This window comes from Megalobrama amblycephala, linkage group LG7, assembly GCF_018812025.1.
Source record: "Megalobrama amblycephala isolate DHTTF-2021 linkage group LG7, ASM1881202v1, whole genome shotgun sequence".
In the NCBI taxonomy this organism is placed as follows: domain Eukaryota; kingdom Metazoa; phylum Chordata; class Actinopteri; order Cypriniformes; family Xenocyprididae; genus Megalobrama; species Megalobrama amblycephala.
The window spans coordinates 12,836,618-12,860,649 of record NC_063050.1 but is presented as its reverse complement, the minus strand read 5'-3'; the positions used below and the strand labels follow the sequence as shown (position 1 = coordinate 12,860,649).

The window sequence follows — 24,032 nt, the reverse complement described above, 5'->3', positions numbered from 1 at the left end:
CAGTCCCTCAAAGACAAAAAGGTGTCCGACTGCTTCCTCGGGCGCTCCATTTATACGTCACGGTTCGCGCCGTTCGACGTCATAGGCTGATAGGCTGTCGCCAGCCAATAGGATTGGAGTTGGAATTCTTGGCATTTCGAACACTGGTCACGAGTGGCGTTCCCCATAGCACGATTTCAGCGCAGAGTCTCGTTCCCTGTTCTCAGAGAACCATGGTTACATGCGTAACCTGAGACGTTTTCTCAAACTACAATCCAATACATTGATTTTATATATATATATATATATATATATATATATATATATATATATATATATATATATATATATATTCATATTTCATCACAGGTTTTATAAGAGCACGGACTATCATCTTTGTTATGCTGTGCAAGTATATACTAGTTTATATAGTGTTATATGGTATATTTATATACTTACATAAATAGCGTTTTCGCTTTTGTGGCTTCACACTAACCGGTTACACTTCACTTCTGTTTGCTGACACAGAATGAGAGAAAGCTGCATATGTAATTATGCTGTTTGTGTTACATGTTTGTTAAAGCATTTGAAAGTGTTGGTCTTCTTTTTCTTTTTCTTTTTTTTATTGTGCCTTTTGTCATTTGTTAATTAATTTGTATAATTATAATTTTCAGATGTCTTGAGACTTCATTTGGCCATTTCAGCTGTCACTCCAGAGACGACTGCAGTTGGTAATGTGTTGTTCTTTGAATTGAGCTGTTGGCTTTTTGCCTGGATATGCGTGTCAGTAGATTTGCATCCTTCATGTCTTCAGGGAATTAAAGTTGGATCCATATTAGAATATGAAGTAAATGTAAGGTGTGATGTTTCAGAGAAGACAACAAGTAGGGCCTAAATGTAGTAATATAATTTGATTAACATAAACAACAAAAGTAAATCCAAGCACAGGAAAACTGACAAAGAAACATTACCAGAAACATTCAGTTGAATTCCTGGTTGACCAAACCATCTTTGTCCTTCAGTTGCAGTTACTAATCTGAAATAATACACTTTCTCATCAATTTCAGTGACGTTACGCAGTCTGAGACCAGCAGTTTTGTTTTGTTTGTCTTCAATGTATTCAACCCTGTCTTTATACTCCTGATATTCTTTTAAACTTTTGATCTTTTCAATTGGTTTCTTGATCCAAAAGGTTTCTGTCAGATTATACTGCTGAGGGTATCTGTATGTGCATGATATGTTTACTGTGGATCCTTCGAGAGCACATAATGAGTTAGTTTCGTAAGTCACATTCCAGTTTTCTCCAAGAACACCTGAAACACGAAATACATAAGATCAGTAAACTCCTGAATCACACAAAAAAGAAGAAAAAAATAATAATATCAATCAGTTTTTGTGAAGTGAGTGAGAAGTGTTTTAATAAGTCCTGCAGATGACTATGAAAGGATTAGTTCACTTTTAAATAAACATTTGCTGATGATTTACTCACCCCCATGTCATCCAAGATGTTCATGTCTTTCTTTCTTCAGTCGAAAAGAAATTAAGGATTTTGATGAAAACATTCCAGGATTTTTCTCCATATAATGGACTTCAATGGGCACCAAACGGGCATCAAAGAGCTTTAAATGATACCAGACATTGAATAAGGGTCTTATCTAGATCGGTCATTTAAAAAAAATAAATAAAAAAAGGTTAAGTTTTATAAGCACAAATTCTCACCTTGCTCTGTTACGTGACGTCACGTAATACGCAATTATGTTGAAAAGGTACGGTCAGCTTGAATTAGGCGGAAGTACTGACTCAGTGTAAACAAGCTGAATGTGGAAATACTAAGTCAAACGCCGTTTACAAAAAAAAGGTAAAACAACAATGTCAGACGATTTTAAACTTTGAGGAGAAGATGAGTTTTTCGCCCTGCCCTACCTTTTTGAACCGGAATACACAGAGGAAGAAATTAGGCAGATGGAAGAGACTGCTGCGGCGACACACACCTCTCCAGCATCGGGCAGACGAAGATCTAACGAGTCGTGGTGGTTCACATGTGGCAAATGCCAACCATTGCCAACAGAGGAAGAATCTCAATGCTGCCACGACTGGACCATTTCAATCCCGCCATTAGAATCAGTGAGTCCCTGTTTCCATCTCGCTGCATTACCAGACAAAATGGATTTACATTTTGAGCCGAGCCGCGTCTTTAAGATTCAAACGCATTGTTTTCTATGAGTGTACGCACACCGGCAGCGACATTCGGCGCCTGTCCGCGGCGCCCAGCTACGACTCAGGAAGTTGTTCAAAATCCTGCCGCGCCACAGAGCGCGATGTACATTGTTTTACATTAAATGTATATTATATTTCTCTCAAATCATCGTTAATGAACATACTGACTTCACCCTGTGCTGCAACCCAGATAGCACACGTATGTCTGCAAGACGTCTGTTAAAGATCACTTCATCTGGAAAGCATCTGCTGTTTATAAACATCTGATTTTACATACATTCTAAATCATAAACATCTTAAAGACATCTTCTAAACGTCTATTTGACATCTGACAAGAAATGTCCTACAGACATATTGCAGATGAGCAAACACTCTAAAAAATATGTCTTCCAGACGTAAACACACACATCAAATAGACGTCTCCGAGATGTACGTGTGCTATCAGGAAAGATCCTTTAGTTTTACATTCTTAGTTTAACAGCTTGAATAAAGTGTAAAAATGTATTATAAACGTAGCCTTTTCTTTCATTTTGCTCTGTTGTGCCATTTTTACATGTACACTAACCTCAGTGCGAAATATTAAAGCATAGGCATATGTAACATTTCCCTGTTGACGTGAAACACTCCCATTGTGCAGCTCTTCTATCAGGAGTCGATTCAAAATTGAGCTTGCGCATATATAATGGAGAAGGGTATGTCTGATGGCACTGACAACACAGGATGGAAGAACCATTAGTTGTTTTACCTTTTTTTGTAAACGGCGTTTGACTTGTAAACACTCGGTACTTCCGCCTACGTCAAGCGTGACTTTTTCAACGTAATTGCGTATTACGTGACGTCACGAACGCACATCGCAGAACAGAGCAAGGCGAGCATTTGTGCTTATAAAACTTAAACTTTTTTATTATTTTTTTAAATGAACGATCGTTTCGCAAGATAAGACCCTTATTCATCGTCTGTTATCGCTTAAAGCTTTTTGAAGCTGCACTGAAACTGTCATTTGGACCTTGAACCATTTGGTGCCCATTGAAGTCCATTATATAATGGACTAATCAGAATAATCCTGGAATGTTTTCATCAAAAACCTTAATTTCTTTTTGACTGAAGAAAGAAAGACATGAACATCTTGGATGACATGGGGGTGAGTACATTTATCAGCTAAAGTTTATTTAAAAGTGGACTAATCCTTTAAGGGTGTTGCAAAAAAGCAGAAATGATCATCATGACACAGAAATATAAAATCTGAACAAGGGGCGCATCAACATAAGGGCCAAAATATGAAATCAAACTAAGACCACACTATGATCAAAGAAGGCAAGAGAATCATAATTTAATTTATACATTTCAACTTTTATAAATGTTCAACTCCCTCTATACCACTAATTTCAACCACACGCCCCTTTTTTAAGCCCTGCCTTCTAAAGACATGTAAGCCAATCTGATGCCAGTGAACATTAACACACAAAGTGATTGACAGGCTGATTTCTGATTGGCTGAAAATGTCAAGCTACCAAAGTGAGCTGCTTGAATAAGGGATATTTTATGTGCTTTTGCAAAGAAAAAAAAAGAAAAACACATTTTAAAGTGATGTTGTAATCAGGGACCCACCAGAATTCATGAGCAGAAAGATGAGAAGAAGAACAAGAGCCATTCTGACCTTCACCACCACACCAAACTTCACAGACGATACCTTAACAAATGTTATTAGGTACAGTAGATAAAAATCACTGTTAGGCTGTGTTAGTAATGTTATCCACATTAGTATAATAATATAAGGTGACTCAACTCATATTTGTTGCAATTAATTTGTTGTCCAGCAAACAGAGGCTCATGTGTTATCTTGAAATGTTTGTGTTCACTCATATATTTAACTTAAAATTATCATGTAACTCCAATGTAAACATTGTGTAAATTTAGCTAGTTATTAATTCAGCTACTAATTCAAAAAAAGCTAATTTGTTAACATGTTAACAATAGCATGTTATAACACTTGCTGAATGATTACAGCAATATAAAACATTTCACATACTTGCTCCCTGTTACAGCCCTGCCCCTTTTTTACTTTAATTTTTTTTTTTTTTTTGTGAGATTGCAGGGACAGAGGCTTCTCCTTGATGGGCTCACTCTCTCTCATTTTTTTTTTTTTTTGTCTTTGTTTGAAGAGTGGGTTGATATTTTGGTGTTCCCATTTGTTTCCATAACTCCACAAACCCCATTTCCAACAGTTATTTGATTTGTTGCTTCTTTTATTATTCTTTAACATTTTGACCCTAAACATTATTTGATTAACCTGAAATAAATTTGTATTTTCTTTATTGAAACCTATTTTGTCAAGTGTCCTCTTTATGTTGTAACTTTGAGCCAGGTTATAACACTCTCAAACCAAGCCTCATGCACTGCTTGTCACCATGATGGTAACTCTCCAAAAACCACAATAAATTATTATAAATTATCATAACAAAACATTAATCTACTAAATCTCCCATTTAACATTAATTTTGCACAAAAAAACATTATAACACTTAATTTTAGCATCTACTCTCCCGTTTGAGTGCCATGGACAAAGCATGCTGGGAAATAGAAATCCCAGCCAGAATTAAGTTAAAAGAAATTAAAAGAAATAAGTCCATAAAACTCAAAACAATGAAACAGTTCAGTTTATTTAATGTATATATACACAGTTCTGTGAACTTGAAAAAGTTCTAAATACTCATAAAAGTTAATTTGACTGAACTAATTAGTTTAATTTAAGTTTGTCCTACTCAAACCAATAATTATTCTGAACATTAAGGTTTACAGTGACTCTTGTAAAGTTTAGCAATGAAGCTTCTAAAAAGGTTTGTTATCGTACAAAGTTTATTCATCAGTTCTGCTGAATGAAAGCTTTTCAGCTTCTTTTGAAGATCAGCTACCAAATACATTCATCACAACAGTAAGTGTCTACAACAAATTTATAGACTTTAAATTGAATTTCATAAACTCTTCAATAAATATATAAAAACTCTCAAATACATTGTCATAGTAGCTTTCTTCAGCAAATGTTTGGAGAGTTTGGAGACAGAACATGTTAGACAGGTTATTCTGAATAACTTATATTATGGTTATAATAACTTCCAGTTTCTATGCAAATGTTTTTGTATGTAACTTCACTGACATAAAACGACAATTCATAATGTAAATGTCACTTCAACACCATTTTATTTGTAAGGCCCTTTTCACAACACAGTGACAAGATTTACACGTGTTTCTTTAGACATCAAACATCCAAACAGGAGATCTTTTTTGGGCCTTTAAGATACCAAGTATTATTTTGTACAATCATTAAGATCTACGGCCTCTTCCTGTCATTCTGAAAGAAAGAAATAAAGAAAGAAAGAATTTACTTCAAATTTCTGCTATAATATGTGGTATAAAATCTTAAACTAAAACATTCAATTAAATTCTGTTTAAATTTGAAAAAAAGCTTGTTCTTATTTGAATTTCCATATTTAGTCAACAGACGTCTGATATTTTCACTCTGATACTGAAGAGCATTAATGACTTCTGGCTGAAGGTGAGGAGAGTTTAGTCTTTTATGAACGAGTAACACTTACATTCTCATACACCGGTTCACTCAACTCAACATCACAAGCTTTCCGTCTGTCATGACGAGGGCTGGAACGATTCATCTTCACCATTAAAAAACAGAATAGAGAGATAATAAATAATTAATGTCTAAAAACAGCACGAGTCATGAATTTTGGAGTTACTTGTTCAACTAATGATAATAAATACTTTTTCTCACCTGAGACTCCATTGTGTCGTTTCTCTTTTTCATCCTCCTGCTTCTCCTAAAAACAATGAATATGTTAACAGTAGATAGAATTAATATGTTCTTGTTGAACAAAGTTTTGTTTGGTTGGTGTTTTAACGGCATGTCAGCATCCTTGGCTATTTTAATGAAGAGTAATTAAAAAAAATTATAAAAGAGCAATTAAAAAATTATTTGAGGTTAGACACCCAACAAAGGTACTGACAGGACATAAAAACCTAATTTGGGGGGTATGTGACTCAAGTCTGTATAGTTTGTCTGCACAATATTTTGTATTTCTGCAGGTGTCAGACTTGTGGAACAAACTGAAGTTAGTTTTCCTACTGGACGTTGAAACATAAATAAATAAATTTGTTATAAATGCAGTTAATTGCATATCAAACACCAAACACACATCTTACCAAATCAGCAACAGCATGATGATCACTGCAGCTCCACGGATCACTCCAATGGATATGTATAATATCACCAGACGTCCTACATCTGAAATATATATATATATATATATATATATATATATATATATATATATATATATATATATGAAGAGCTCAGATGCAAAAGCCTCTAAGTGCCATCTGAAATTTTCTTCTAAAATTAGCATTTTTATCAAGCTTGTATGTTTATGTTCAGTTATTTCACTTTAATGGCAATAAAAAGGACCTGTTAATTAACATTTAAGTGAAATTACTGAACCTAAACATATGAGCTTGTTTAAAATGCTAATTTTAGAAGAAAATTTCAAATGGCACTTAGAGGCTTTTGCATCTGAAGTCTTCATATATATATATATATATATATATATATATACATATTTTATATTTAAAACATCCAAAAAGATTCATCATCTGCTTCACTTCAGAAAGAGTAATACCTTTAACAGTGAGAGAAACAGACGCTGATCTCTGAGATCCATATTTATTCTGAGCCTCACAGTAGAAGCGTCCACTGAAACTGGAGCTAAAGCTGGAGATGCTGAAACTCTGTCCAGATCCAACAGCTGAGGTTTCATCCTCCTTAAACCAGCTGAAGTTCAGAGCAGGAGGGTTTGAATCACTGCTGCAGTTCAGAGTCACTGAATCTCCTGACACTATTTCACCAGATGGACTGATGATGGACACTGATGTATTTTGGGGGGAATTTAATTCAGCCACAAAACAGCACAGTTTAGATTTATATTTCAAAAGCTATTGTAAGTGTAAGGAGTGTAAATATTGTTAAATTATTGCATAAATGGTGACAGCGCCATCTGGTAAATGATGGCATTTAGTGAGTGGAATGAATAGGGACAGCCAATAGAGTTAATGAGACATGCTGTGGGTAAGTTACACAGGCGGGGAATAATTAGTTAAAATTGTCGCTTCATAACATTAAAGGGTTAGTTCACCAAAAAATTTAAATTCTGTCATTTATTACTCACCCTCATGCCGTTCCACACCCGTAAGACCTTCGTTAATCTTCGGAACACAAATTAAGATATTTTGAAATCTGATGGCTCAGTGAGGCCTCCATAGGGAGCAATGGACACTTCCTCTCTCAAGATCCATAAAGGTACTAAAAACATATTTAAATCGGTTCATGTGAGTACAGTGGTTCAATATTAATATTGGGTAAGTAATAAATGACATTTTTGGGTGAACTAACCCTTTAACTCTGAAATAATTAAATAATAGATTTTCGAAGATACTTCCTATTTTTATCCTCTGCGACAAAATAATCTCGCTTGAAACCAATTTTCCATCCAGTAATTTTAATGACTTGGTAATTTAAATTAAACCTCTACCCGACAGTTGATCAACTTACCTCAACATTAACACTCGACATAACACTTAAACTATACTGGCCCTTCTGCAGTCAAACTCGAGAGGCGTCAGTTGAACATGATATTAAACCATTTCTGAAACTATACTGTGTTTCAAGAAGTTCAAACCTGGTTATTTTATACGGAAATCTCAAACTGCACATCACGATGATAATGAATGTGGAGGAGGGAAGCTGTGCAGCGCGCGCTCTTTCAATCAGCTGCTCTCACGCGCTCACAATGTTTCAGCTCCTCCTAGTGGTTGAGTTTAACAGTACAGCAGTTTACTGCCTGCTTTCATAATGAGAAGAGGAGATGGCTTTATGAGTACTTGATAACTATTTTTTTTATTAAATAAATGTAAATAATAATAAAATAAAAAACAAACATTTGCACTCCAACGTTCTTCGTAGAGGAGACTGGGTTTAGCTGTCAAACTTTTAGTATTTCTCATCACATTTTATTTAGTAATTTACTAAAAGACTCACTCACACAAGAAGTATCTGATATTACCTGACCAGTCTGAAACTTTTTTATTAACACACAGGAAATATGTCAATACAAATTTATACTTTGCAAAATTACATTTATGATGGGACTGGGATAAGAAGCAAAACAGCAATGCACACTCAAAATGTAATCATGATTAAATGAAACACAAATACTAAAGCCAGGGAGAAAAAAACTTATTATAGTCTGGTTTATATTTTTAGATGCAATCCCAGAATTTAAAAAAAATAAATAAAATTAAGTCTGGATCATGACGCTGCTGTAAATCACAGACAAATCCTTCTCTTGGCTTGTAGATCTGCAAAAATGATAAATACATAATTAACTGAGAATAGGATAAACTCAGAGCATAAAATATGCTGAAGCCAAAAAGGGTTTTTTATTATTATTTTTTTAAGGTGCTGATTTTAATACTTGTATCTTTTATATACTTAAGATGCTATTTTCTATAAAAACAACTTTACGAATAAAACTGACTTATGCTAAGGCAAAATAATTCAGTTTTCCCTCACTTGTCTTCAGTAGCAGGATTTTGAATTGTAATGCTGGCATACTGAATCTCATCCTCTTCAGGTTCCTTTGTGTCTTTATCTCTGCAGTCTTGAATAGAAGCATCTTTACCATCTCCGGATTCAGAGCTCTTTCCTGTAGATTCCTGCAAATATCATGAATATATTTGAACTGCAGCAAGCTGTAAACATTCGGCTCTCCACATTTGTAATGATAATGTGTTTGATAAGTGTTAACACGTAACTCTACAAAACTTAATGCATTTTTGTGAATTAATACCCTGATATTTTATACATTTTGATTGGCTATTAAAAAAAAACAGTATTCAGAGTATATCAATTTAAAGTTTTATTGACATCGATGAGCTAACACCACCTTTGAAGGGATATTTCACCCCAAAATGAAAATTATCCCATGATTTACAGTACTCACACTCAAGCCATCCTACAGTAGGTGTATATGACTATCTTCTTTCAGACGAAATATCCTTGCTCCTCCAAGCTTTATAATGGTTGTGAATGGGGGACCACATTTTAAAGCCAAAAATAATGCATCCATCCTTAAAAAAAAAGTAATCCATATGACTCCAGGGGGTTAATTAGGTCTTCTGGAGTGAAGAGGTGTGTTTTTGTAAGAAAAATATCCATATTTAAAACTTTATGAAATTCAAATAACTAGCTTCCCGCGGACGACCATACACACACTGCGCAAGTCCACTTGCGCAAAATGAGTAATCCTCTGACATGTATGACGCAGGATGTAGGAGTAGCAGAAGCTTGGACGCCTCTCGCAGTTCAAACAAATAGATCTAAGCTCCTCTTCTCTTATATCGAAATTTCTCTTTACAAAATGATCATTTTAGACTTATAATCCATGACCGGCTAGTTATTTGAATTTACAAAGTTGCAATGTAATGCATCACTTCACTTCAGAAGACCTTTATTAACCACCTGGAGTCGTATGGATTACTTTTTTTATGGATGAATGCATTATTTTTGGCTTCAAAACACGGACCCCCATTCACAACCATTATAAACCTTGGAGGACTAAGGATATTTTTAAATATATCTCTGATTGTGTTCGTCAGAAAGAAGATAGTCATATACACCTAGGATGGCTTGAGGGTGAGTAAATCATGGGAAATTTTTCATTTTTGGGTGAACTATCCCTTTAAGAAAAGAACAAAGAAATGTCAGTGCAGTGACATGATCTATAAAGTCTGTGATACAAGATCGATGAAACATGAAGTGATTTATCTTCGGCTAGAATCTCACCTTTTTTTGCTCAGAGTCTTTAGAGTCATTATTTCTTCTCTTATTCCTGTTGTTAAATATATAAGAATAAATGCATATATTAAAGTTGTTAAAACTGTAAAAGACTTAAAAGACAGTCTTCACTGCAAAAAAAAAAAAAAATAAATAAAATAAAAAATGGCTTGCCAAAAAATGTCACATTAAAATAGGTCTTTTTTATTTTCAAGCTCAGCACTAAAGATTTCTGAAAACAAAAGAATAATTTTGGGTATGGATTTATGATTTAGTAAACTTAAAAAAGAAAATTGTTGGAATATGTTTAAAATGCACATACTTAAAGTAAATATATACTGCTCACTAACCTTATGCACAAAATGATGAGAAACAAGAGCCCAAAAACAGCTATAATTGCAATAGTGGCACAAACAATAATGACATACAGGATATTCCAAACACCTAGGAGGAAAGATCATTTATTTTCATTAAAGTCTTTGAACATGTGATGATGAATTAGTGAGTGGATAAACTTCACCATTAAACATGATGAGCACGAGTGTCTTAATATTGAATACCTTTAACAGTGAGAGAAACAGACGCTGATCTCTGAGATCCATATTTATTCTGAGCCTCACAGTAGAAGCGTCCACTGAAACTGGAGTTAAAGCTGGAGATGCTGAAACTCTGTCCAGATCCAACAGCTGAGGTTTCATTCTCCTTAAACCAGCTGATTTCTGCAGGAGGGTTTGAATCACTGCTGCAGTTCAGAGTCACTGAATCTCCTGACACTATTTCACCAGACGGACTGATGATGGACACTGATGTATTTCGGGGGGAATCTAGAGATAAAACAACATGGTCTTATTATTCATATGTCATTTTGTGGAGACCGACTGCTAGATATATAATGTCTGTATGTATTTGTGATACTCCATCCATGATATTTGTAATCAGTTGTTTAATATCAGTTTCATAATTGTAAATGAATAAAGACTCACACATGACGCTGAGGCTGACAGCAGGAGAGGGCAGATGTTCTTGTCCTCTGACGGCACAGCTGTAACTGCCAGAATCACTGCGGACTGACTGAAGCTGCAGGATGTCGCTGTGGAAGTTTAAAGCCTGTCCATTTTTGTACCAGATGAATCTGTCTGTCAGATCGCAGGTAGTTCTACATGTCAGATTGACCGTTTCTTTCTCCAGCACCTGCTGTGGAGCCTGAACCTGAAGGGCTGGAGGACACAAATCCTTCTAACCATGACCTAAAACTACTGACTTGATTAAATAAATAATGAAAATGAAGGACAGAAGTGAATTACCAGAAACTTTAAGTTGAATTCCTGGATCACCAATCCATTTTTGTCCTGCAGTTGCAGTTATTAATCTGAAACGATACTCTTTCTCATCATCTTCGGTGACGTTGTGCAGTCTGAGAACAGCAGTTTTGTTTTGTCTGTTTTCAATGTATTCAACCCTGTCTTTATACTCCTGATATTCTTTTAAACTTTTGATGTCTACATCTGGTTTCTTGATCCAAAAGGTTTCTGTCAGTTGATACTGCTGAGGGTATCTGTATGTGCATGACATGTTTACTGTGGATCCTTTGAGAGCACATATTGAATTATCTTTATAATTCACATTCCAGTTTTGTCCAAAAACTCCTGAAACACAAAACACAGAAGATCAGTAAACTCCTGAAACGCACAAAAAAAGAAGGAAAATAAATAATATAATAATATAATATAATAATATCAATTAGTTTTTGTGAAGTGAGTGAGAAGTGTTTTAATAAGTCCTGCAGATGACTATGAACAGAAAAGCAGAAGTGATCATTATGACACAGAAATGTAAAAAATGAACAAGGGGCGCATAAGCGCCAAAATATGAAATCAAAATAAAACTCCACTATGACCAAAGAAGGCAAGAGAATCATTAAATTTGTAAATTTCAGCTGTTTTGCTTCAGTTGACTTCAAAAACATGCCCCTTTTTTAAGCCCCGCCTTCTAAAGACATGTAAGCCAATCTGATGCCAGCGAACATTAACACACAAAGTGATTGACAGGCTGATTTCTGATTGGCTGAAAATGTCAAGCTACCTAAGTGAGCTGCTTGAATAAGGGATATTTTATTTAAAAAAAAAAAAAAAAAAAAAAAACACACACATTTTAAAGTGATGTTGTAATCAGGGACTCACCAGAATTCATGAGCAGAAAGATGAGAAGAAGAACAAGAGCCATTCTGACCTTCACCACCACACCAAACTTCACAGACGACACCTTAACAAATGTTATTAGGTACAGTAGATAATATTCACTGTTAGGCTGTGTTAGTGATGTTATCCACATTAGTATAATAATATAAGATAACTCAACTCATATATTTGTTGCAATTCTTTTGTTGTCCAGCAAACAGAGGCTCATGTGTTATCTTATTAAAGAGTGACTAAGAGATCACATGAATAACAGTGATCTTATCACTGTAAAAAGTAATACATTCTATCTACTCAATAAAATTGTAGCAACAGATTACAAGCAATATTATTAATTCAATTCAACATATAAAAATTGAGTTAGAATTAATCAAATTAATTCCTTCAAAGTCAACCATTTAAAATGTGTCAAATTAGCAAACACCATTACAAAAACCCACAAATTGACATAAAAGCAAAGAGTCAAACTGGCCAACTAAAACACTGATCACCATAATAGTGATCAATAATTATATTTTTTAATGAAATCAGAGAGGTTTATGTCACTCCATTGACAGACTGCACAACTACCAATAAAATCAGCATCAACATAAACCTCTTTGCTTCTGTGATTCTGCTTGTTATCATCAGTTGTCTTCAATGTTGGCAATAAAAAATAAAGAGTTCTTAATTCATCTTTGACGCCTGTCTGTTATTCAGATATTTTTGATAAAATTAAATTTTACTCATTTTAAATGGTTGACATCTAAGGAATTCATTTGGCTATTTCTAATTCAATTCTACTTGTTGAATTTAACTAATAATATTGCTTTATCATATAGCTTAACCCCAATGCAAACATTTGCATTAATGCAAAACTAACTACTTATAACAAACTAATTCAGGAAATGCTAATTTGTTAACATTTGAATAATAGCATGTTATAACACTTGTTGAATGATTACAGCAATATAAGGCATTTCACATACTTGTTTGTTTCACATAATTATTGTAAATTATCATAACAAAACATTAATCTACTAAATCTCCCACTTAACATTAATCTGGCACAAAAAACAAAAACAAAAAAAAAACACCTTTAGCAATTTTTTAGCAATTTTAGCATTTACTCTCCCCTTCGAGTGCCATGGGATAGGCATGCTGGGAAATACAAATCCCAGCCCAGTTTCAGTTAAACTTAAGTTTGTCTAAATTAAAAGAAATAAGGTCATAAAACTCAAAACAATGAAAAACTTCAAATATATCAGTTCTGTGAACTTGAAAGAAAAAGAAAGTTCTAAATACTCAAAAGTTCATTTGACTGAACTATTCTGTTTAATTTAAGTTTGTCCTACTCAAACCAATTAATTATTTTGAGCGTTAGGGTTCACTGTGACTCTTGTAATGTTGCATTTAGTAATAAAGCTTCTAAAAAGGTTTGTTACCGTACAAATGACAGTTTATTTATCACTAACAGTTCTGATGAATGAAAGCTTTTCAGCTTCTTATGAAGATCAGCTACTAATTACATTCATCACAACAGACTTTAAATTGAATTTCACAAACTGTTCAATAAATAATATTTAAAAACTCTCATACCTTGTCATAGCTTTCTTCGCTAATACACAAAGAGCAACTGTTTGGAGATTTTGGAGACAGAACATGTTATACAGGTTACTGAGTAACTTATATTATGGTTATAGTAACTTCCCGTTTCTATGCAAATGTTTTTGTAACTTCACTGACATAAAACACTCTTCCATATTCACAAAATGACAATTCATAATGTAAATGCCACTTCAACACCATTTATTTGTAAGGCCCTTTTCACAACACACATCGATTCAAAGAAGATTTACACGTGTTTCTTTAGACATCAGACATCCAAACAGGAGATCTTTTTTGGGCCTTTACGATACCAAGTATTATTCTGTACAATCATTAAGATCTACGGCCTCTTCCAGTCATTATGAAAGAAAGAAAGAAAGAAAGAAAGAAAGAAAGAAAGAAAGAAAGAAAGAAAGAAAGAAAGAAAGAAAGAAATTGATTGCATTTCAGACACAAAACAACATAGATTTAGATTTTAAAAGCTATTGTAAGTGTAAAGAGTGTAATGCCGCGTTCCAGGCAGCCCGTAACCCATGTTTTTCCAACCTTCTACCTGTGAAAGTGCACTGGAACAGCAGTCAAACCCGTGACTTCCCACCCATGAACTCATACTAGTTCAGAAACCTCAACTTTATGCAAATGAGGAGCGAATTTCAACTTTTACTACAATAGCAACTTTTTATTCTTTTAAAACTATAAATGTTTAAAACTATCCTCACATATAATTCTTTCAACATGTAAATTCATAAATTCAGTGGAATTTTCCATGTGTTTAAAACAAACAAACAGAAGTCATGCATCAGTGCCAAAGTTCATTTGTGTTTGCTTTTCCTCTGAACTTTAAATGAAACTTGATCATTGTCAATGGCTTCCTCTTCATAAAGGTGATTTTTCTTGTCATGATTAAGACTACTTCATGCTACCCAAAAATCCTTTATGAACATGAACACAGAATATGTGAATCTAGTTTTCTCAAACTTAAAAATTCAGTATAATCCAATACATTGATTTTATATAAAAAATAAATAAATAAATAAATAAAAAATCATATTTCATCACAGGTTTTATAAGAGCACGGACTATCATCTTTGTTATGCTGTGTAAGTATAAACTAGTTTATATAGTGTTATATGGTATATTTATATACTATACTTAAATAGTGTTTTTGCTTTTGTTGCTTCACATTGACTGCTACACTTCACTTCTGTATGCTGACACAGAATGAGAGAAAGCTGCATATGTAATTATGCTGTTTGCGTTACATGTTTGTTAAAGCATTTGAAAATGTTTGGTCTTCTTCTTTTCTTTTTTTAGGTCAGTTGACTATTATTTCATTGTGCCTTTTGTCATTTGTTAATTAATTTTTTTTTATAATTATAATTTTCAGATGTCTTGAGACTTCATTTGGCCATTTCAGCTGTCACTCCAGAGACGACTACAGTTGGTAATGTGTTGTTCTTTGAATTGAGCTGTTGGCTTTTTGCCTGGATATGCATGTCAGTAGATTTGCATCCACAAATTAAGATATTTTTGATAAAATCCGATGGCTCAGTGAGGCCTCCATTGCAAGTAAGATAATTAACACTTTCAATGCCCAGAAAGATACTAAAGTTATATTTTAAACAGTGCATGTAACTACAGTGGTTCAACCTTATTGAACATTAAGAAATGCATGCAAAAACACTTTATTTCAACATTTACTCTCCCAATTCAGCCCCTTTGCTGAGCATGATGGGAAGTGAAAGTCCTGTTTGATTGGGTTATTTGATTTAAATATTATTTCAAAATAAAAACATTGAGTTAAGTCAAAAAGTAAAAGTTTCAAATCAATTTAAAATGAAGCAATCACATTTGAACCAAATAAAAAAAAATATATTTTTTTTTTAGTATATCTGACACACCCATTTCATATCTTGCAGTCTCTACTAATGAGCTCAAGAGTTGAATCAGGTGTAGTAGATGAGGAAGACACACAAAATGTGCAGGGTTGGGGGTACTCCAGGATTGGTTTGAGAACCACTGCTCTTGAGTAGGGTCTCACATATACTCACAGGAGAGTTAATTTAACACTGAGTTTTGCTGTGCAGATTTCTAACAACAAATACAGTCACAGATATTTTGATTTATGCAAAAGCCAAAAAGAAAAAATCTGAGGTGATTCATGGTAACAATAGATGCAGACGTCATAAGTAGAGACCACCTCCTGATGGTCACACTGGGAACATCCGCATGCATTATTTTAAATCTCCAATTAAATTCCGTATGGAACATTTAAGCTCAACAAAGTTATTTAGGTGCGTTCGTGTGACCATAGCAACAGTAGACTCTTCATAAAAACAACATTTCTGTTTGGTCAGCATCGCACGGATCATCAATAAAATTGTCGCTATTTATCACCGAAAACGGCCGATAGAAATAACTTTTTAAATAATCACCCACTGAAGATTCACTGTATAATTCACACTGACTGAAATAAAGCAAAAAGTGACAAAAGAACTTTTTGTCAAAAAGAAAGTTGCAATTTATATGCAATGCTGCGTCAACGTGAACATCCACTAGATTGATGTATTTGACTCTTGAGATGTTCTCTCATTTTTAGCAGCACAACATTATAAATGAATGTGAAATGAACTGTAAAATTAAATTAATATAAGATATAATAATCATTTGTCCATGTTATAATATGTAGAATCCTGATCTTCAGGCTCGTCTGTGTCACGTGATCTCTTCATATTCTAGAGAAGAAGTGAACATATGCATCACAAATAATATCTCATGTAACACCTTCACAACAACAGCAGAAGAACTCACATCCAGTGTGTCGTATTCAGAACATCTGGACTTGGGGTCAAGGGTCATGTAGGCGTCCACAGGAGACTCGACCTGACGACACAATGATGAGAGAATGAATTCTGCCTTCATAACTGACAGGACACAAATGAGAAGAAGCATGAGAAGATTGTCACACTGTTTGATGTTGTTGTGATCCTCTGTGCTTTTGCTCTTCTGATGGAGTCACTCGATTCCTGAGAGAGAAGAAGAAATGAACATGAACACAAACTGACTGTGATCTTCATGACGGTACAGACACAGAGTCTCTCTCACCTTCTGATCAACAGCATCACAATCACAGTCATGACAACAGCTGCAGTGATTCCCACTGTGACTGTGATCAGAGACCAGCTGCTTTCTTCAGCCGTGCAGACGAGAGAAAGAGAAACTCAGTGCTTCACTCACTACATACAGACAATGACCTACAAAACTGAGACCATTCTCACCTTTAACAGTGAGAGACACAGACGCTGATCTCTGAGATCCATATTTATTCTGAGCCTCACAGTAGAAGCGTCCACTGAAACTGGAGCTAAAGCTGGAGATGCTGAAACTCTGTCCAGATCCAACAGCTGAGGTTTCATTCTCCTTAAACCAGTTGAAGCTCAGAGCAGGAGGGTTTGAATCACTGCTGCAGTTCAGAGTCACTGAATCTCCTGACACTATTTCACCAGACGGACTGATGGACACTGAGACGCTCTTTGGAGGATCTGTAAAGATGAAAGTGTAAAATGACATTCAGTAAGTCAAATAATTAAGCAAATAATCATCCAGCTTTGATCAAAATTAAAGACAGACTCACACATGACATTCACAGTCAGAGCAGCAGAGAACTGAGATCCATGTTCATTTCTAGCAGAGCAATAATAGTTTCCACTGGCCTCAGACTTGATATTACTGATGCTGTAGGTGTCGCCAGATCCCAGAAATGTTTCTCCTCTAAACCAGCTGAAGTTCAGAGCAGGAGGGTTTGAATCACTGCTGCAGTTCAGAGTCACTGAATCTCCTGACACTATTTCACCAGACGGACTGATGGACACTGATGTATTTCGGGGGGAATCTAGAGGTAAAACAACATGGTCTTATTATTCATATGTCATTTTGTGTTGACCGACTGCTAGATATAAATCCCTTTAACATTTACGGTAAAAAAACGGCAGCTTTGGTTGCCAGAACTTTACGGTAAAAAATATGGTAGCAACGTTTTAGGTTTTATGGGACAGCATTTAGTCTACTGTCTATTTTACAGTAAAAAAAAAATTCTGCTTAATTTAAAAAGAGGGTTCCTCCACAATCGCCCAGTTCAGGTCAGTTTCCCTCCTGAGTGTGGAATGCAAAGTTTTCTTCTCAGTACTTGCAAGAAGGTTGACCACCTATATGATGCAGAATAATTACATTAATACTTCCATTCAGAAAGGCGGCATCCCAGGCTTTTCAGGCTGTCTGGAACATACATCAATGATTAGCCAGTTGATCAGAGAGGCCAAACAGAAGAAAGGTGATCTAACGTGTAACTACGGCACTGTAAAATAAAGTGTTACTGTAATTTATAAAATGACTTGCTATTTTGCACTTCCAAAAACTAAATTTAATGGCATTTTACCGTAATAGTGGTATTGTACCGTTAGATCTATTACAGTTATTCACCGTATATAGTACGGAAACATTCTGTAAACCAATTAACTGTTTTTCACCGTAGCATTTTTATAGCCTTTTACCCTTAAAATCATGGTAATTTTCACAGTGTATATTGTCTGTATGTATTTGTGATACTCCATCCTTGATATTTGTAATCAGTTGTTTAATATCAGTTTTCATAATTGTAAATGAATAAAGACTCACACATGACGCTGAGGCTGACAGCAGGAGAGGGCAGATGTTCTTGTCCTCTGACGGCACAGCTGTAACTGCCAGAATCACTGCGGACTGACTGAAGCTGCAGGATGTTGCTGTGGAAGTTTAAAGCCTGTCCATTTTTGTACCAGATGAATCTGTCTGTCAGATTGCAGGTAGTTCTACATGTCAGATTGACCGTTTCTTTCTCCAGCACCTGCTGTGGAGCCTGAACCTGAAGGGCTGGAGGACACAAATCCTTCTAACCATGTCCTAAAACTATTAACTTTTTAGGTAATACATTACAATAAGGTTCATTAATTAAACATTAGTTAATGTGTTAACTAATATGAACTAACCATGAGCAATACATTTGTTACTGTATTTACTAATCTTCATTAACGTTAGTTAATGAAAATACAGTTGTTCATTGTTTGTTCATGTTAGTTCACAGTGCATTAACTACCCACTGAGCAAATTACGTCCAGAAGACGTCTTTTTGAGGTCTTGTCTCAGGTTGAAAAGACGTCCACTGAGGGGCCAGAATGAAAGTTTTTATGACGTCTTTTTTGGATGTCTTCTGGACATCCGATATAGACGAACACGCAGAATCACCAAAGGAGAAAAATCACAATTTTTAAGCCACCATCGTGGAGATGAGTGTTTGCTTTAGTTGGGCTCTTGACCCTTGCCTTATTAATATTAGAGTTTGTTTGGGCTGTTAACTCAGTCATAACAGCCAGACAAGTAAAGAGAAATGATCAGGTGATGGTTATGTTTTCACATAGTCATTGTTTGATCTGAATCACTGAACTCATTTAGAGTCCAATCTGTAAGTTATATTAATGTTATTGATTACAGCAGCACTGTGATTCTACAGCACAAGATCAGCTTTATCAAGATAATATAAAGGATTTCACAAACAGTTGTTCTGAGCAAAAAAATATCTGTCTCTTAGGCACACACAGAGATCAAGAATCAGCCTGTGAATCTCAATGACGGTGACAAGCAACATATTCTGATCAACAGATCAACTCTGAACATTAGAAAACAAGCTACTAAAAAGTCACATAAACAGAACAAAATAAAATATGAGAATAAAGGAAATTACTAAGACAATTAAGCTCATAATTTATTCATGCAGCAATGCATGATGGGAGCCATGGATGAATTTTGATTGGTTGCTCCCAGAATGCACTGCAACATGCTTTTTGATGGTCACCACTGTTGAGATTCACAGGATGATTCTTGATGTCTGTGTGCCTAAAATAAAAACATTTTTTTGTTCAACACACCTTTTCTGAAATCATGTGAATTGTATTGATAAAGCTGATCTTGTGCTGTAGAATCACAGTGCTTCTGTAATCAATAATGTAAATCTAACTCAGAGATTGGACTCTAAATGAGTTCAGGGATTCATGTCAAACAATGATTATGTGAAAACATAACCAACACCTGATCATTTCTCTTTACTTGTCTGGCTGTTATGACTGAGTTAACAGCCTAAACAAACTCTAATATTAATAAAGCAAGGGTCAAGAGCCCAACTAAAGCAAACACTCATCTCCACGATGGTGGCTTAAAAATTGTGCTTTTTCTCCTTTGGTGATTCTGCGTGTTCGTCTATATCGGATCTCCAGAAGACGTCCAAAAAAGACGTCATAAAAACTTTCATTCTGGCCCCTCAGTGGACGTCTTTTCAACCTGAGACAAGACCTCAAAAAGACGTCTTCTGGACGTAATTTGCTCAGTGGGTAATGTTAACAAGATTTTAGTAATGTATTAGTAAATGTTGAAATTAACATTAACAAAGATTAATAAATGCTGTATAAGTGCAGTTCATTATTAGTTCATGTTAAATAATGTAACTAATGAACCTTATTGTAAAGTGTCACCACCTTTTGTTAAATAAATAATGAAAATGAAGGACAGAAGTGGATTACCAGAAACATTCAGTTGAATTCCTGGTTGACCAAACCATCTTTGTCCTTCAGTTGCAGTTATTAATCTGAAATAATACACTTTCTCATCATTTTCAGTGACGTTACGCAGTCTGAGAACAGCAGTTTTGTTTTGTCTGTCTTCAATGTATTCAACCCTGTCTTTATACTCCTGATATTCTTTTAAACTTTTAATCTCAATTGGTTTATTGATCCAAAGGGTTTCTGTCAGATTATACTGCTGAGGGTATCTGTATGTGCATGACATGTTTACTGTGGATCCTTTGACAGCACATATTGAATTATCTTTATAATTCACATTCCAGTCTTGTCCAAAAACTCCTGAAACACAAAATACAGAAGATCAGTAAACTCCTGCAACACACACACACACACACACACACACTTGTGTTTAGCTAAATAAAATAAAATAAAATAACTAAATAAAAAAAAATCAGTTTTTGTGAACTGAGTAAGAAGTGTTTTAAAAAGTCCTGCAGATGACTATGAAAGGTGTTGCAGAAAAGCAGAAATTGTCATTATGACACAGAAATATTAAATCTGAACAAGGGGCACATCAACATGAAGGCCAAAATATGAAATCAAACTACGACCTACTATGATCAAAGAAGGCAAGAGAATCATAATCTAATGTATACATTTCAACTGTTTTTCAAACTCCTTCTATACCACTAATTTCAAATTTTTAAGCCCTGCCTTCTAAAGACTTCTAAAGCCGCGCACACACTTAACTATTGTAAGGCCGATTATGAATGTAAATTGATACTTATGACTGATTGCGCTTAAACGCGTCCAGTCAGAGGCAGTTGCGTTCAGTCTGCGATTACAGTCGGTGTTCAAATTCCATGTGTAAGTATTTAAATCTGCTTCAGTCGCAGGAAACAATCGCTGTATGTTGAGCTCAGTCTTAGAATGTTTTAACTAGTCGTTAAATGTGTGCCCGGCTTAAGCCTTATAAGCCAATCTGATGTCAGCAAACATTAACACACAAAGTGATTGACAGGCTGATTTTTGATTGCCTGAAAATGTCAAGCTACCTAAGTGAGCTGCTTAAATAAGGGATATTTTATGTGCTTTTGGGAAAATAAATAAATAAATAAATAAATAAATAAAACACATTTTAATGTGATGTTGTAATCAGGGACTCACCAGAATTCATGAGCAGAAAGATGAGAAGAAGAACAAGAGCCATTCTGACCTTCACCACCACACCAAACTTCACAGACGATACCTTAACAAATGTTATTAGGTACAGTAGATAACAATCACTGTTAGGCTGTGTTAGTAATGTTATCCACATTAGTATAATAATATAAGGTAACTCAACTCAAATATTTGATGCAATTCTTTTGTTGTCCAGCAAACAGAGGCTCATGTGTTATCTTGAAATGTTTCAGTACACAGTATTTGTGTACTGAAACGGTTGTATTACAGTACATTTAGCTTAAAATTATGTAACCCTAATGTAAACATCTTTAGTGTAAAGTTAGCTAGTTATTAATTCAGCAAAAAACTCATTCAGAAAATACTAATTTGTTAACAATAGCACATTACAACACTTGCTGAATGATTACAGCAATATAAAGCATTTCACATACTTGCTCTCAAACCAAGCCTCATGCACTGCTTGTCACCAAAAACAACATTAAATTCTTCTAAATTGAAAGAAATAAGTCAATAAAACTCAAAACAATGAAACAGTTCAGTTTACTTATAATATATACATACATATACTTAATATATACTTATTTAATATATATTAAAATATACAGTTCTGTAAACTTGAAAGAAAAAGAAAGTTCTAAATACTCATAAAAGTTAATTTGACTGAACTATTCTGTTTAATTTAAGTTTGTCCTACTCAAACCAATTAATTATTTTGAGCGTTAGGGTTCACTGTGACTCTTGTATGTTGTGTTTCGTAATAAAGCTTCTAAAAAGGTTTGTTACCGTACAAATGACAGTTCTTTATTCATCAATACCAGTTCTGCTGAATGAAAGCTTTTCAGCTTCTTATGAAGATCAGCTACCAAATACATTCATCACAACATTAAGTGTCATATTTATAGTCTTTAAATGGAATTTCACAAGCTCTTCATTAAATAATATGTAAAAACTCTCATACCTTGTCATAGTAGCTTTCTTCAGCAAATGTTTGGAGAGTTTGGAGACAGAACATGTTAGACAGGTTACTCCGATTAACTTATATTATGGTTATAATAACTTCCAGTTTCTATGCAAATGTTTTTGTACGTAACTTAACTGACATAAAATACTTCTCAATATTTACAAAATGACAATTCATAATGCAAATGTCACTTCAACACCATTTATTTGTAAGGCCCTTTTCACAACACACAGTGATTCAGAGAAGATTTACACGTGTTTCTTTAGACATCAAACGTCTAAACAGGAGATCTTTTTTGGGCCTTTAAGATACCAAGTATTATTCTGTACAATCATTAAGATCTACTGCCTCTTCCAGTCATTCTGAAAGAAAGAAAGAAAGAAAGAAAGAAAGAAAGAAAGAAAGAAAGAAAGAAAGAAAGAAAGAAAGAAAGAAAGAAAGAAAGAAATATGTGAATTAATACATTTATAAATAATTTACTTCAAACTTCTGCTTGGTATAATATGTGGTATAAAATCTTAAACTAAAACATTCAATTAAATTCTGTTTAAATCTGAAAACCTTTCAAAAGGCTTGTTCTTATTTGAATTTTCATATTTAGTCAACAGACGTCTGAAGAGCGTTAATGACTTCTGGCTGAAGGTGAGGAGAGTTTAGTCTTTTATGAATGAGGAACATTTAATTTACATTCTCATACACCGGTTCACTCAACTCAACATCACACAGCAAAATCCCCAGTGTTAAATTAACACCCAAAGTGTACATATGAGTCCATCTTGCCGGGTGTTAAAAAGTAACACTGAAGCAGTGTTAAAGTTAATGAGATAATTGATTGATGATTGAGTGATGATTGACAATTAGTGGAGACACCTGATGATAATAAGCAGAATCACTGAAGAAACAACAAGAGAAAAAGAGAGAGACACAACAACTACAACTGACTTCCAGCCATTAAACATTATTACACTTATTATTAACCAGTTTGATTTGATTTCTGTCATACATCAACAAAAGTTCTTATTGAGAATTAACAGATGTTTAGATGTTGATGTTTTAATGAAAGTTTAGTTTGAAGTCACCATGATGGTGAAAAGCATTTCCTTTAGTTGGACTCTTGACTCTATTTATTAACATTAATTTATCTCTGGCTGCTCCAACTTTGTGTTTGTAGAGCACATTTGTTATGGCCAGAGAAACTCTGATCTGAGCTGTGTTTCCCAAAAGTGCTGTGAGCCAAAGTTGATCAATTTAGGTTTACAATGTTTTGGGAAGCACAGTCATAATGGTTGTAGCCAGATTCATTGGTGACATCCAGTATTAACTGGTGATATAGATGTTATATTATTTCTTTATAGTAAATCTCTGTTACCGTTTGAGATCCAGCAGAGCTTTTATAATCTGAA

General features: G+C 34.5%; 2 protein-coding genes across 4 annotated transcripts in view; both read right to left on the bottom strand.

The window, feature by feature from the left end:
- LOC125271695 (B-cell receptor CD22-like) overlaps positions 1-22,925 on the bottom strand; it is a 35,661-nt gene extending 12,736 nt beyond the window's left edge. The window contains exons 1-11 of one of the 3 annotated variants that reach the window (XM_048195854.1): positions 22,627-22,925; positions 21,651-21,732; positions 20,484-20,822; positions 18,550-18,783; positions 17,510-17,767; positions 17,379-17,417; positions 6,882-7,106; positions 6,409-6,490; positions 5,981-6,026; positions 5,790-5,864; positions 3,805-3,886 (exon numbers count right to left, since the gene is read on the bottom strand). In XM_048195854.1, coding sequence (XP_048051811.1) covers positions 3,805-3,886; positions 5,790-5,864; positions 5,981-6,026; positions 6,409-6,490; positions 6,882-7,106; positions 17,379-17,417; positions 17,510-17,767; positions 18,550-18,783; positions 20,484-20,822; positions 21,651-21,732; positions 22,627-22,680 — 1,516 coding nt within the window. In that variant the 5' untranslated portion in view covers positions 22,681-22,925. Of the gene's footprint in view, positions 1-3,804; positions 3,887-5,789; positions 5,865-5,980; positions 6,027-6,408; positions 6,491-6,881; positions 7,107-17,378; positions 17,418-17,509; positions 17,768-18,549; positions 18,784-20,483; positions 20,823-21,650; positions 22,116-22,626 lie in introns of those variants that run through there. The other 2 variants (XM_048195855.1, XM_048195853.1) reach the window with 2 other exon arrangements.
- Positions 8,313-15,654, bottom strand: LOC125271696 (B-cell receptor CD22-like). The gene is made up of 9 exons (XM_048195856.1): positions 13,867-15,654; positions 12,274-12,355; positions 11,398-11,739; positions 11,077-11,310; positions 10,654-10,917; positions 10,444-10,537; positions 10,103-10,148; positions 8,831-8,973; positions 8,313-8,616 (listed from the first exon to the last, which is right to left on the bottom strand). The coding sequence occupies exons 2-9, from the start codon at positions 12,314-12,316 to the stop codon at positions 8,556-8,558; spliced, it is 1,227 nt and encodes a 408-aa protein (XP_048051813.1). The 5' UTR covers positions 12,317-12,355; positions 13,867-15,654; the 3' UTR covers positions 8,313-8,555.
- Positions 22,926-24,032: the final 1,107 nt, after the last annotated feature.